This window comes from Nanorana parkeri, unplaced genomic scaffold (genome assembly GCF_000935625.1).
Source record: "Nanorana parkeri isolate BGI_ZX_2015 unplaced genomic scaffold, ASM93562v1 scaffold1169, whole genome shotgun sequence".
Lineage (NCBI taxonomy): Eukaryota > Metazoa > Chordata > Amphibia > Anura > Dicroglossidae > Nanorana > Nanorana parkeri.
In genome coordinates this window covers 37,588-51,686 of record NW_017307437.1, presented here as the reverse complement: position 1 = coordinate 51,686, position 14,099 = coordinate 37,588, and the positions used below count along the sequence as shown (strand labels likewise).

General features: G+C 51.3%; 1 protein-coding gene across 1 annotated transcript in view; it reads left to right on the top strand.

Annotated features, from left to right (window-relative positions):
- The first annotated feature begins 6,531 nt into the window (after positions 1 to 6,531).
- Positions 6,532 to 14,099, top strand: part of USP43 (ubiquitin specific peptidase 43) — a 42,921-nt gene continuing 35,353 nt past the window's right edge. The window contains exon 1 of the mRNA XM_018568297.1: positions 6,532 to 7,137. Within this exon, the coding sequence (XP_018423799.1) occupies positions 6,532 to 7,137 (606 nt within the window). The remainder of the gene's footprint in view (positions 7,138 to 14,099) is intronic.

Sequence of the window (14,099 nt, the reverse complement as noted above, 5' to 3'; positions counted from 1 at the left end):
GTACGACCGCAGAGTATTCATTGTCACAAGTCTGAGAAGCATCTTAGTCAAGACAATGTAATGGCAACATATATTGCACAGTAAAAATAGCTCCAGAACCGAGGTGTGGCTGTGACATGACAGAGATAATCACCGGCCGTATAAGAAGTCATCTGTTCAGATTACGAGAAGTAAAAGGGCTTATTAAAATTAATGAACAGTATTATTTAAAGACATCTAATAATAAACCCTTGTGAAATAAAATAACATGATGTCATGACTAAAGAGAAACATTTACATCCCATCAGTCTGATATGATATGATACGGACACCCTTTATTTTCACCTGATGATCCTGCCAGTAACACACTTCCTGTCCTAAGGTGACAACGCTAACCCACTGCACTGTATCTATGGAGGAGCAGCCTAGCTGCCAATGGATCTCTCTCCTCCTCCTCCTCCTCTCCTCGCTCTTCCTTCTCTCTCTCTTCCCCTCGCTTCCCCCCTCTTTCTCTCCCCCTCTCTCTCCCCCTCTCCTTGCTCTTCCCCTCTCTCTCTCCTCGCTCTTCCCCCTTCTCTCTCCTTCCTCCCCTCTCTCTCTTCTCCCTCTAGTCGTTCTTCTCCCTCTAGTCGTTCTTCTCCCTCTCTCAGACAGTCAGAGACAGTTTAGGAATTATGGTGCCCCTCAATGGACGATAAACAAAATAGAATTTTTGTACTCACCATAAAATCCTTTTCTTAGAGTCCATTGAGGGGCACGGGAATTCTTGAAATTCTTAAACTGTTGGGTTACACGGCCGCCAATGGGAGAACCTGTAGGTGCCAGTATGACCCAACAGTCTAAGAATTCCTGTGTCCCACAATGAACGATAATGACAATAGAGTTTTCTACTCATATAAAAATGATTTTCTTGGAGTCCGGTGAGGGACATAGGAATTCTTAGAATTCTTAGACTGTTGGGTTATACTGGCACCTACAGGTTCTCCCATGGGCGGCAGTATAACCCAACAGTTTAAGAATTCTAAGAATTCCAGTGTCCCTCAATGGACAATAAACAAAATAGGATTTTTTTTACTCACCATAAAATGCGTTTCTTGGGGTCCATTGAGGGACACCGAAATTCTTAGACTGATGGGTTATACTGCCACCTACAGGTTCTCCTTTGGGTCTTTTTGCACTTAATAAAAGACATAAAACATAAAAGACATTAAAAAAACCGCTTTCAATGTTATTCTATTTACTAGAACAAAAGAAAGGAAAAAAAATATTGTCAGGGTTCACATAGACTTTAACACGGTAACATACTGTGAGGGGAATTAATCAAATCTGGAGCAGCTGTGCATGGCAACCAATCAGCTTCTCTCTCTCATTTCCAAATCTTAACGAAACATAGCTAATTATTATGAAGAAAATGGACAGATTGGGGGGAAAGTGCAATCTGAAATCTCACCACTAGGTGGCAGCCTTTCAATAGCCTTTCAAAACGTTCATAACACACACACACACACACACACACACACCGCCTGATCTTCATTAGCATATTACTAATGAGATCCGCGGTGACTAATGACTGACGAGGCGACAAGATGAGACCATCAAACAGCCTTTGTAAGTGTCCTGCCCCACCCCCAAGGTGAATGTATGTTTCATGTATAATGTATATTAGCTGGGTCAATCCACCTGCATTCAGCGTGATGTCATAGCGGATCACCGCACTCCATGTTGACAAATATTTTTATTGTTTCTTAATATAGTGCCTGATATGGGTGAGGTGCGCGCAGACATGGCCGGGATGAAGCAACAATAATTTGCTGTACAGGATTAATTTCCTGTCCTGAAATACTCTGTTCTGCTGGAGGACTCTGCTCCTTCCTCTATAACTCTCCTCTCCTGGAATACTCTGCTCTGCTAAAGGACTCTGCTCCTTCCTCTATATAACTCTCCTGGAATACTCTGCTCTGCTGGAGGACTCTGCTCCTTCCTCCTATAACTCTCCTCTCCTGAAATACTCTGCTCCTTCCTCTATAACTCTCCTCTCCTGGAATACTCTGCTCTGCTGGAGGACTCTGCTCCTTCCTCTATAACTCTCCTCTCCTGAAATACTCTGCTCTGCTGGAGGACTCTGCTCCTTCCTCTATATAACTCTCCTGGAATACTCTGCTGGAGGACTCTGCTCCTTCCTCTATAACTCTCCTCCCCTGAAATACTCTGCACTGCTGGAGGACTCTGCTCCTATCAGAGGGACATGACTGGGTCACAGTGTTCAGTAGTTGTAGGTCGGGGGTCAGATGAGTTGTGTGCGGAGAGCTTAGCGCGTTCCTCAGTGACATCCGCAACCGTTTCATAAGCTGCCTGCGGAATCCTCACCAGATTATTTTTATTTGATGACCTAATACAAAAATGTCAAAGTTCTTGTGTGACACAGACACGGAAAGTGTACAAATCCCTCCATTGTTCTTATAAATATTTGTAAAGAACAGAAAGTGCCGGTGCTATAAAAATCCTGAATAATAATACACTGAGTGGGCAGATTATTATGACCACCCCATCAGTACTTGGTTGGCCCACGAGATGATGAAAGGAGATGCGAGGAATCTGACACGGCGCTGTTGCCCTTCTGTTGTCTTGTACCAGTCTTGCCCCTCCCCCGTTCTGCCCTAACATTGACTAGTCGCTGACGGCCACAATTCGCACGTTTAGACCCAGATTTTCGGCTGACAGTCCGGTCTTTAAAAAGGAGAACTATGGGGTTAAGGCTTTTCCACATAGTTCTCCTTAGGGTAACGGGAGGACACAAACTAGCGTCCTCCCGTCACCCTAAGCTCAGTATACGGCGAGCTACTGCTCGCCGTATACTGAGACGCCGCAGCGGATCCAGACAATTGTGCCGGGATCCGCCCAGCTGCGTGAGTTACAGCTGGCTCTGCCTATCTAGAGGCAGAGCCAGCTTGCTTGCTACAAGAAATGTCTTCACATTGTAATTTCTTCTTATTGTGATGGACCAGCTGCCTGAACATCTACCCACACCATATTTTAGGTTTAAAGTCGATGTGACCCCTAAATTTACAAAATAAAGAGTAACTGCCCTGTAGACCTTGCAGTAACACCTTTACATTTTTTCCCTGCTGAGCTTTATTCACTGACACAACCTGCGCCCTAATATTTACATATGACAGTCCAGACCTGGGGTGGGCAACCTCAGCACTCCAGTTGTGGTGAAACTCCCATGAAGCATTGCAGGACCCCGAAAGACCCAGGCATGACTCCCAGAGGCAGAGGCATGATGAATTTCTAGTTTTATCACGGCTGGACTGCCAAGGTTGCCCACCCCTGGGTCCAGAACTATAGAGCTCTGCGTGTTTACATTTTGTCCACTAGATGGCGATGAACATCAGCATTTTACACATTAGCTGGCTGTGAATTGCTAAGATGTTCCATACTGGTCATCTTTTGGCACCAAACCTATGTCACCTTCATAGAAAAGTCAGAGATCAAGGTGGCTGGTTGTGCTGGATCTTGTAGTTCCTGCAGCCTTTCCTGTATAACTCTGTACTAGTGGGATGATCCACTTAAAAGGATCATCCCACCCAACACAGTTATCAGGTGAGGGAAAGCGTACACAGGACTCACATATCTAGGGATCTCATCAATGAGATTTTCCTGATAACTTCATATACTGTGTATGTGTGTGTGTGTGTGTGTGTGTGTGTGTGTGTGTGTGTGTAACATCTGTCCTTCCCCCTCCTATTCTCCATGCCTTTATCTGTGTTCGTTAGCCAATAGGGTGGCAGGGATGGGGGGAGGGATTTGCCAAATATTGACCACAGACATTGTGGTCGATATTTGCATAAGAGAGCTTTTAAGGTAACCCCTGAAGATAAAGCTGGCATGCGCCCGGAAGTGGCTGCTCTATGACTCTGGGGCCACCTTGCAAAGCCGGATGAGCCCCCAGGTTTTAATTTAAAGTACGTCTAGCCCCAATCACTAGAATCTCATTCACTCTATAACAGAAATATATATTTTTTTAATCATTAAAATAATCCCCCCGATGATCCTGCCATAGTGGTCCCCGCTCAGGTTCTTCCTGTTATGGGGTGACGACGTCTCCCATTTGTGCATCTGCGTTGTCACCTGCGCCCCCTGCTGTAGACCAGAAGCGCCCATGCTGACACGCCTTGCACGGGCCAATGGGTCCAATGTTGTCACTGTCAGGAAGCCGTTCCAGAGCAATGATGTGCAGTGGATGAGGGGGTGAGCGCATGTAGACAGGAAGTAGTTTGGGGGAGATCAGCGGCACTGAGATGGGGAAAAGGATGAAGAAAGGTTATAATAGAATTGTTATTCTAGAAGCACGGCCATTGTTTATAAGACGATTTGTCGAAGGGAAGACGCTGGTTGGCAGCCCAGGTGTTGAGGGGCGGCCAGGAACTTCCTCCGGCTTCCTAAACCTTGGTGGAGATTTCCTGGTGATGTCATAGACGCTGATCTCCGGAGGGGGGGAAGCCGTTGTTTTTGCCGGATCTGGGAACAATAGGTTATTAAGCGGGTTCAGAGGCTGCAGAGGGAAGTTCAGCCTGCAAAGCAAACAATCACAGGGCTGATTTATTAAAATCTCCTCTTCCTCTGATATCACTGCACACTGGGAGCTTCTCACAATCTGCATTAGAAGCTGCAGCAAGTCAAATAGAGCCCGCCTCCTTTCCTGACTGGAGGACGTCCAGCATCTTCTAGCACTTTCCTCCCCAGCCTGACTGTCTCTGGCTCCACCCCTTCATAAATTGGATTCCAGTTCTTTCCATCATGGAGGCTGAGCATCGTTACCTAGAATGGTGTGCATGCAAATACAGCCTATCTAGGAACGTCCAACCCTCCCGACTGACACCCACCCATCAAGGCATTTTCACATTTGCACAACTCCTCCCATGAGCCAGCCCACTGCTTGCATAGGGACTTATGGCTTTTAAAAATTAACCCTTGCCCCCCCCCACCCCACACTGCAAGAGTCAAGTGCTCATTGTAATCTAGGGGGCTAAAATAATGAAGGTGTACTCCCCTGATCCTCCTGCTAGACCAGTCCCCGCAGCCTCTTCTCCCCCAGCTGCTTTGGTCTAAGCATCACCTGATTCTGTCCGGAACGCACTGGATCACAATGTGGTCGGCTCAGTTTGTTGTGGGGCGGGAAGGGGGTCGTGGCGGTGCATTGAACTCAATGGCACCGTAGCCACGCCCTCCAGCCGCAACGCGATCGGCCGCACGGGAACCCGTGGCACATCAATGCCTGTGGTCCGGTTTGGTCAGAAAAAATGCTGCAAGCACATTTTTTTCTGACTGGACTGGACCACAGGCATTGATGGACATTCACTTCAACGCACCGCCACCCCCCCCTCCCGCTCCACAACAAACTGAGGCGGCCGCGATACGATCCAGTGCGTTCCTGCCGGAAGCGGCCCGGAACGCACTGTGTCTGGTGTGAACGGGCCCGAAGGCTGGACTCATATCATTGCATTTTTGGTTGACGTGTTTTCCCATTAGATCGATGGAAGCGCCTCTCAGTGCTCCTCATGAGGCACATCGAAGTGCCATAACGCAAGTAAACGCATCATTACTATCATTACCCACCATTGCAAATTGCTCACAATGCCTTTTAGAGTGTAAGCCCTCAGGGGCCGGGCCCTCCTTACCATCTTGTCTGGAATTGTATTGTGATTGTAATGTCTTCCTTATATTGCAAAGCCCTGTGCAAACTGTTGGCGCTATATAAATCCTGTATAATAATAATAATAATGCACGTTGCTGGGCGCTGACATGCGTTTAGAGGCGCTTGCATTGATTTCAATACTCCGTGGAAAACCTGTAAAGTTCTGGAAGCTTGTTACATGCCCCACAAATGCTGATCCTCAGGAAGTGATGGCATTCAGACATTGCAGCATTCGGCTGTCTAATTAGCCCGGCGAGCTCTGAAAATAACAATTGTGCAATTTGTCGATTTGTTTACCATTGTTTTCCTCTCTGGCCGGCGAGGTGTCAATGAGGAATCTGTTCCGCCTGTCAATCCAGTCGCCCCTCCTCCTCCGCCTGCAGCAGGTTGATTAGTAAGCTGAGCCTGTGAGTGACACATTGTATAAGAAATGTGTCAGCTGTTATAACCAACACTCACCAGCAGGGGGCGCCCTGCCTCCCTCTCCGCCTCCCCCCCACTTCACATACCGCCCTGCTGCACAGACCTGTCTGTGTCTCTCCTCTCGTCTTTGAAAGTAAAGCTAATAAGATTCATAGACAGGAGGTGGAGCTGAGCATCGGAGGATCCCACACACTCACTCCCAGCAGCCGGCACAACTGACACCGCTGAGCCCAGAGAAGGGGGCCATGGCTCGCTCACCTTCTCCTAGCCAGGTAAGGCTCCTTCTGCAACCCTTTGGGATAAAGCCAACGCTCCTGGCTGGCACGGCGAGGCTGGCATTATAGAAAGGCAGCTCGGCGCCGGTCCTGCTTTCCTTCCTGGTCCAACAACAACAAAAAAGACTTGAAGAGCAGCAGGTGACAGGTGAAGCCATGGAGGAGACCAAAGCCACCAAGAGCCAGGGGTCCAAGAAACTGTTCAGGAGCCGCTCCTTGAAGTCGGTGGGCCATTTCATGCAAAGGGTCCTGAGAACTTTGAGCAGTTTGTCCCACCTGGGAGACGGCGAGAGGGGCAACCGGGACCTGGAGGACGATGACGGCGGTTTCAGGCACAAGAACCACCACCCCGGAGAACTTGGCCGAGGGGTCCCGCAGGAGGAGATCAGGGTGGTTCATGGCGGAGACGGCAACAACAACCTGGGCAGGGTTCAGGGGGCGCCCCGGGGCCAGGAGATGCACTCATGGAGCTCCGAGGACAAGGTGCCCGGGGTGCTGGGGCTGAAGAACCACGGGAACACCTGTTTCATGAACGCCGTGGTCCAGTGCTTGAGCAATACAGACCTGCTGGCGGAATACCTGGGGATGGAGCAGTACCGAGCGGAGCCGGGCAGAGTCCGGGTCAATGGGCTGGTGCACAAGGACTCTTCAGAGGAAGCGTCAGCTCAGGGGGCCAGAGGGGAAGTCACGGAGAGGCTGGCCTCTCTGGTCAGGGCGCTGTGGACTCTGGAGTACACCCCTCAGCTATCGGCGGAGTTTAAGGTGAGCGACCTCTTTAATTGTTACTAATTGCATGCTTTGTGTGTCCGTCTGTCCAGCCTACAATACTATAGATACTACAAATCCCAGCATGCCCTGCCAGCAGGGAGCCTCTGCCAGAACCGCCAATGCAGGCAGTCCACTTTTATATCTTCAGTTGGTGTGGAACTACAGGGCACAGCATGCATGACCAACACTTCACCTGGCCTCCTCTAGGCTGGGAGGGTCTCCAACTCCCACCATGCCCCGTCAATGGGAAAACTTTTGGGTTGCTAGGCAGAGGAACTACAAGTCTTGTATATGCTGGGGCTTGTAGTTCCATGGCACGCTTGGGTTCCTGGTTAATGTGCTGGTGGCCCCCAGTGCTTTACCAGCTTGGTCGTTAGTTCCATCACGGGTAGTACCGTTTTCTAACGGAACCTGCTGGGCCTTGTAGTTCTGCTGCTGGTCCCCAGTTCTTTACCAGCAGGGAATACTAGGTCATAAAGGTCCACCATAGGTAATGTCTCCTGCCAACAGGGTCTGCTGGGTCTTATAGTTCCCCTGCTGTTGGTGCCCTCCCAGTACTTTACCAGCAGGGCATACTGGGGCTTATAGTTCCACCACAGGTAGAGTTGTCTTCTAACAGGACCTGCTGGGCCTTGTAGTTCTTCTGCACTAATGCCCTTAAGTACTTTACCAACAGGGCTTTCCCGGGTCTTTTAGTTCCACCTCTGACAACACCACCAGCTAAAAGGTCCTGCTGGTTCTTGTAGTCCCCCTGCTGTTGGTGGACCCCAGTACCAACAGGGCACACTGGGGTAGTTAAGACCGACCACAGGAAGTAACACTTGAAACAGGGCCTGCTGGGTCTTGTTGTCCCTCTGCTGCTGGTGGCCCCCAGTACTTCACCAGTAGGGCATATTGGGTCATTAGTTCCACCTCAAGAAACAACACTTGAACACAGGTCCTGCTGGGTCTTGTAGTCCACCTGCTGCTGGTCCCCTCCCAGTACTTTACCTGTAGGGCACACTGGGACATTTAGTTCCACCTCAGGTAGAGTTGTCTTCTAACAGGACCTGCTGGGCCTTGTAGTTCTTCTGCACCCGTGCCCTTAAGTACTTTACCAGCAGGGCATACCGGGTCTTTTAATTCCACCTCTGACAACACCACCAGCTAAAAGGACCTGCTGGGTCTTGTAGTCCCCCTGCTGCTGGTGGCCCCCAGTACTTTACCAGTAGGGCATATTAAGTCACTAGTTCCACCTCAGGAAACAGCACTTGAACACAGGACCTGCTGGGTCTTGTAGTTCTCTTGCACCAGGGGATGCCACGAGGAGCTACACACCTGCACCCCTCGGATCCCAAACTCTTATGTTTTTGTAAATTGTTCATGAGTATTCCCTCCGGGCCGGTGATAGCGGTGAATGTCTGTGTACACCGAGTGGTGAGACCGTGGACTGACAATGCGATGATGTCACCGTGTGGATTTCACAATCCGGATTCTTGTTTGTCGTAGTCGCGGCTTCTTATCTGCCCAGGCGGCCATTAAACGATTATACCGCCAGAAAACGCCAATTCCATTTCCCGCGCTGAGTGTTCAGAGGAACTTCACAACGACATAAAAGCGCGATCGTTAAATAAAATGCACGAACGTGAGCTGAGGACCCGTCCACACGTCTCCGTTCCTGCGCGTTGCGTCATGAGTCAAGTCCCCCATAAGGGACGAATAATATCTATGCAAAGAAAGCGCACAGCATGCGTTGCCATGTTACGGTGTCACTCATTTTGAATGGCACCCCGAAGCACTAAGGCAATGCACACTTGTTGAGGCGCACCATAGTGCATTGGCATCCAAAACTTTGTGGCCCGTCCGATACTTGGGACATCTCGGTTCTCTTTCTTCCCATTGTTTTTAAAGGCTCCCCTGATGCAACACACGCCATTAGCGCATTGCACACATGTAAGTGGGCCCCAACGGTTTGTATGCAGTCAGGGGGCTCCCCTCTGGGTCACTTCTGCTCTCTCTCCTTGTGCAGGGTGACTGGTCTGGTCTCCGCCCCCTCCTGTAATAAAGGCCGCTCACTGCTGCTCTCTCCTTATGCAGGGTGACTGGTCTTGTCTCCGCCCCCTCCTGTAGTAAAGACCACTCACTGCGGCTCTCTCCTTATGCAGGGTGACTGGTCTTGTCTCCGCCCCCTCCTGTAGTAAAGACCGCTCACTGCTGCTCTCGCTCTCCTTGGAATGTGTTTTACATTTATTGATTTATATATTATTTGGAACATTTTTGTATCAAAATTCGGGTTCAGTGGGTTTCTACAGACATTTTGCATTTTTAGATATTTGGTTGACCGCAGGCAGACAGATGTGTCCCCGAGGACGGAATACAGGGGGCGCCTTTCTTCCTGCTTTGGGTCAGCTCCATCCGATGCAGCAAGAAAGTCCCTAAATACCCCAAATCTGAGTCCTGAGACGGAGCGTGCGTTGGTGGAAACTCGTCAATACATAGGCCGGCTTTGCCAAAGTCTAACTGGTTGTCAAGTTGATCCCAATGCTTCAGCGCTTCAAGTCACCCTGGAACAATTTGCGGATCTGGAGCTCCGATCTGATTGGCTTTCTTACTGTACTAAAAGTGCTTCCTCCTGCCTGCAGCAGACTGATCACTGGGGTAGGGGAGACGGAGGTAATGCTTCCTCCTGCCTGCAGCAGACTGATCACTGGGGGGAGGGGAGACTGAGGAAATGCTCCTCCCTGCCTGCAGCAGACTGATCACTGGGGGAGGGGAGACTGAGGAAATGCTTCCTCCTGCCTGCAGCAGACTGATCACTGGGGGAGGGGAGACTGAGGAAATGCTTCCTCCTGCCTGCAGCAGACTGATCACTGGGGGAGGGGAGACTGAGGAAATGCTTCCTCCTGCCTGCAGCAGACTGATCACTGGGGGAGGGGAGACTGAGGAAATGCTTCCTCCTGCCTGCAGCAGACTGATCACTGGGGGAGGGGAGACTGAGGAAATGCTTCCTCCTGCCTGCAGCAGACTGATCACTGGGGGAGGGGAGACTGAGGAAATGCTTCCTCCTGCCTGCAGCAGACTGATCACTGGGGGAGGGGAGACTGAGGAAATGCTTCCTCCTGCCTGCAGCAGACTGATCACTGGGGGAGGGGAGACTGAGGAAATGCTTCCTCCTGCCTGCAGCAGACTGATCACTGGGGGAGGGGAGACTGAGGAAATGCTTCCTCCTGCCTGCAGAAGTCTGATCACCGGGGGGAGGGGAGACTGAGGAAATGCTTCCTCCTGCCTGCAGCAGACTGATCACTGGGGTAGGGGAGATGGAGGTAATGCTTCCTCCTGCCTGCAGCAGACTGATCACTGGGGAAGGGGAGACTGAGGTAATGCTTCCTCCTGCCTGCAGCAGACTGATCACTGGGGTATTGGAGACGGAGGTAATGCTTCCTCCTGCCTGCAGCAGACTGATCACTGGGGGGAGGGGAGACTGAGGAAATGCTTCTTCCTGCCTGCAGCAGACTGATCACTGGGGAAGGGGAGACTGAGGTAATGCTTCCTCCTGCCTGCAGCAGACTGATCACTGGGGTATTGGAGACGGAGGTAATGCTTCCTCCTGCCTGCAGCAGACTGATCACTGGGGGGAGGGGAGACTGAGGAAATGCTTCTTCCTGCCTGCAGCAGACTGATCACTGGGGAAGGGGAGACTGAGGTAATGCTTCCTCCTGCCTGCAGCAGACTGATCACTGGGGGGAGGGGAGACTGAGGAAATGCTTCCTCCTGCCTGCAGCAGGCTGATGACCTCATCTCAGGCAAAGTCACTGGACTGGAGCTGAAAGCTTTTTAATGATAGAGGGGGGAACTTTCCTGAAACTGATGCTGTTGCTGTATGTAGTGACAGGTCCGGAGTTCATACAGACTTGTACAGATCCACATTCACAATCGTCACTTTATTGGCTCCTTACATGTGGACACACCACACAAAATCATCTCTCCAGCTGCCCAAGGACTAGAAGTCCCAGCGTGCATAGTCAGGGTCTTGCTGGGATTTGTAGTTCTCCAGCAGTAGGTGTGCCCGGCCTCTGTATCGGCGGCTTCCTGTTGTCAGGATTCAGTTTCCCGGCCAGAACAAATATTTATAAAGTTTGTTTGTGCTGCAGCTGCACAGACCGGTCCGGCCGCATTGTGAATGTGTTCCCAGTCCCTTCATGACCCCTTCCCAATCCCTTCCCTATCAATTCCTGGTTCCTTCCCAGTCCCTTCATGACCCCTTCCTTGTCCCTTCCCTGTCCCTTCATGACCCCTTCCTTGTCCCTTCCCAGTCCCTTCATGACCCCTTCGCTATCAATTCCTGGTTCCTTCCCAGTCCCTTCATGACTCCTTCCTTGTCCCTTCCCCGTCCCTTCATGACCCCTTCCTTGTCGCTTCCCAGTACCTTCATGACCCCTTGCTTGTCCCTTCATGACTCCTTCATTGTCCCTTCCCAGTCCCTTCATGACCCCTTCCTTGTTCCTTCCCAGGCCCTTCATGACCCCTTCCTTGTTCCTTCCCAGGCCCTTCATGACCCCTTCCTTGTTCCTTCCCAGGCCCTTCATGACCCCTTCCTTGTTCCTTCCCAGGCCCTTCATGACCCCTTCCTTGTTCCTTCCCAGGCCCTTCATGACCCCTTCCTTGTTCCTTCCCAGGCCCTTCATGACCCCTTCCTTGTTCCTTCCCAGGCCCTTCATGACCCCTTCCTTGTTCCTTCCCAGGCCCTTCATGACCCCTTCCTTGTTCCTTCCCAGGCCCTTCATGACCCCTTCCTTGTTCCTTCCCAGGCCCTTCATGACCCCTTCCTTGTTCCTTCCCAGGCCCTTCATGACCCCTTCCTTGTTCCTTCCCAGGCCCTTCATGACCCCTTCCTTGTTCCTTCCCAGGCCCTTCATGACCCCTTCCTTGTTCCTTCCCAGGCCCTTCATGACCCCTTCCTTGTTCCTTCCCAGGCCCTTCATGACCCCTTCCTTGTTCCTTCCCAGGCCCTTCATGACCCCTTCCTTGTTCCTTCCCAGGCCCTTCATGACCCCTTCCTTGTTCCTTCCCAGGCCCTTCATGACCCCTTCCTTGTTCCTTCCCAGGCCCTTCATGACCCCTTCCTTGTTCCTTCCCAGGCCCTTCATGACCCCTTCCTTGTTCCTTCCCAGGCCCTTCATGACCCCTTCCTTGTTCCTTCCCAGGCCCTTCATGACCCCTTCCTTGTTCCTTCCCAGGCCCTTCATGACCCCTTCCTTGTTCCTTCCCAGGCCCTTCATGACCCCTTCCTTGTTCCTTCCCAGGCCCTTCATGACCCCTTCCTTGTTCCTTCCCAGGCCCTTCATGACCCCTTCCTTGTTCCTTCCCAGGCCCTTCATGACCCCTTCCTTGTTCCTTCCCAGGCCCTTCATGACCCCTTCCTTGTTCCTTCCCAGGCCCTTCATGACCCCTTCCTTGTTCCTTCCCAGGCCCTTCATGACCCCTTCCTTGTTCCTTCCCAGGCCCTTCATGACCCCTTCCTTGTTCCTTCCCAGGCCCTTCATGACCCCTTCCTTGTTCCTTCCCAGGCCCTTCATGACCCCTTCCTTGTTCCTTCCCAGGCCCTTCATGACCCCTTCCTTGTTCCTTCCCAGGCCCTTCATGACCCCTTCCTTGTTCCTTCCCAGGCCCTTCATGACCCCTTCCTTGTTCCTTCCCAGGCCCTTCATGACCCCTTCCTTGTTCCTTCCCAGTCCCTTCATGACACCTTGCTTGTCCCTTCCCAGTCCCTTCATGACCCCTTCCTTGTTCCTTCCCCGTCCCTTCATGACCCCTTCCTTGTTCCTTCCCAGTCCCTTCATGACACCTTGCTTGTCCCTTCCCAGTCCCTTCATGACCCCTTCCTTGTTCCTTCCCTGTCCCTTCATGACCCCTTCCTTGTTCCTTCCCAGTCCCTTCATGACTCCTTCCTTGTCCCTTCCCCGTCCCTTCATGACCCCTTCCTTGTCCCTTCATGACTCCTTAACTTGTTCCTTCCCAGTCCCTTCATGACTCCTTCCTTGTCCCTTCCCAGTCCCTTCATGACTCCTTCCTTGTCCCTTCCCAGTCCCTTCCTTGTCCCTTCCCAGTCCCTTCATGACTCCTTCCTTGTTCCTTCCCAGTCCCTTCATGACTCCTTCCTTGTCCCTTCCCAGTCCCTTCATGACCCCTTCCATGTCCCTTCCCAGTCCATTCATGACCCCTTCCTTGTCCCTTCCCAGTCCCTTCATGACCCCTTCCTTGTCCCTTCATGGTCTCGGTCCCTTCCCTATCCATTCTCTGTACCTTCCTGACCCCTTCCCAGTCCGCGCTATCATGGTGACTACAAACCTTTGTACTCGGTTTCCAGGCTACAGGACAATAAAGTTGTTCGCTGCAAACAGGACGGCGAGTTTTCCTGCGGGGAGGCGGCCGGGAAAATTCCTTTCCAAAGATATACTTAAAGGGTCTCTCCGCCCACTGCTGAGTCCCCGCATAGACTTCCATGATTGAACTCCCCTGGAAAATGCTCATCGCCTGGCTGTCATGCTGAGCCTCTGTGTTCAGTATTATTTTCATTGCCTGGCTGTCATGCTGATTCTTAGTTTTCAGCAGTGTTTGGAGTGCCTGGTTGTCATACTGAGCCTCTGTTTTCAGCAGTGTTTGGAGTGCCTGGCTGTCATGCTGAGCCTCTGTTTTCAGCACTCTTTGGAGTGCCTGGCTGTCATACTGAGCCTCTGTTTTCAGCACTGTTTGGTGTGCCTGGCTGTCATACTGAGCCTCTGTTACCTCAGCCGGGTTAGCCCCCCCATATCAAAAATTTTTAACAAAACATATGCAGTTGGTTAGATCTTTGTTAGATCAGGTTAGATCTCTGTTGTTTGCGTTAGATCTCACACAGAAATAGAGATATTAACAGTTATTTGCAGGGGGGGCTAACCCGTCATCAGCCCCCCCTTATCAAAAAATTGACCAAACAG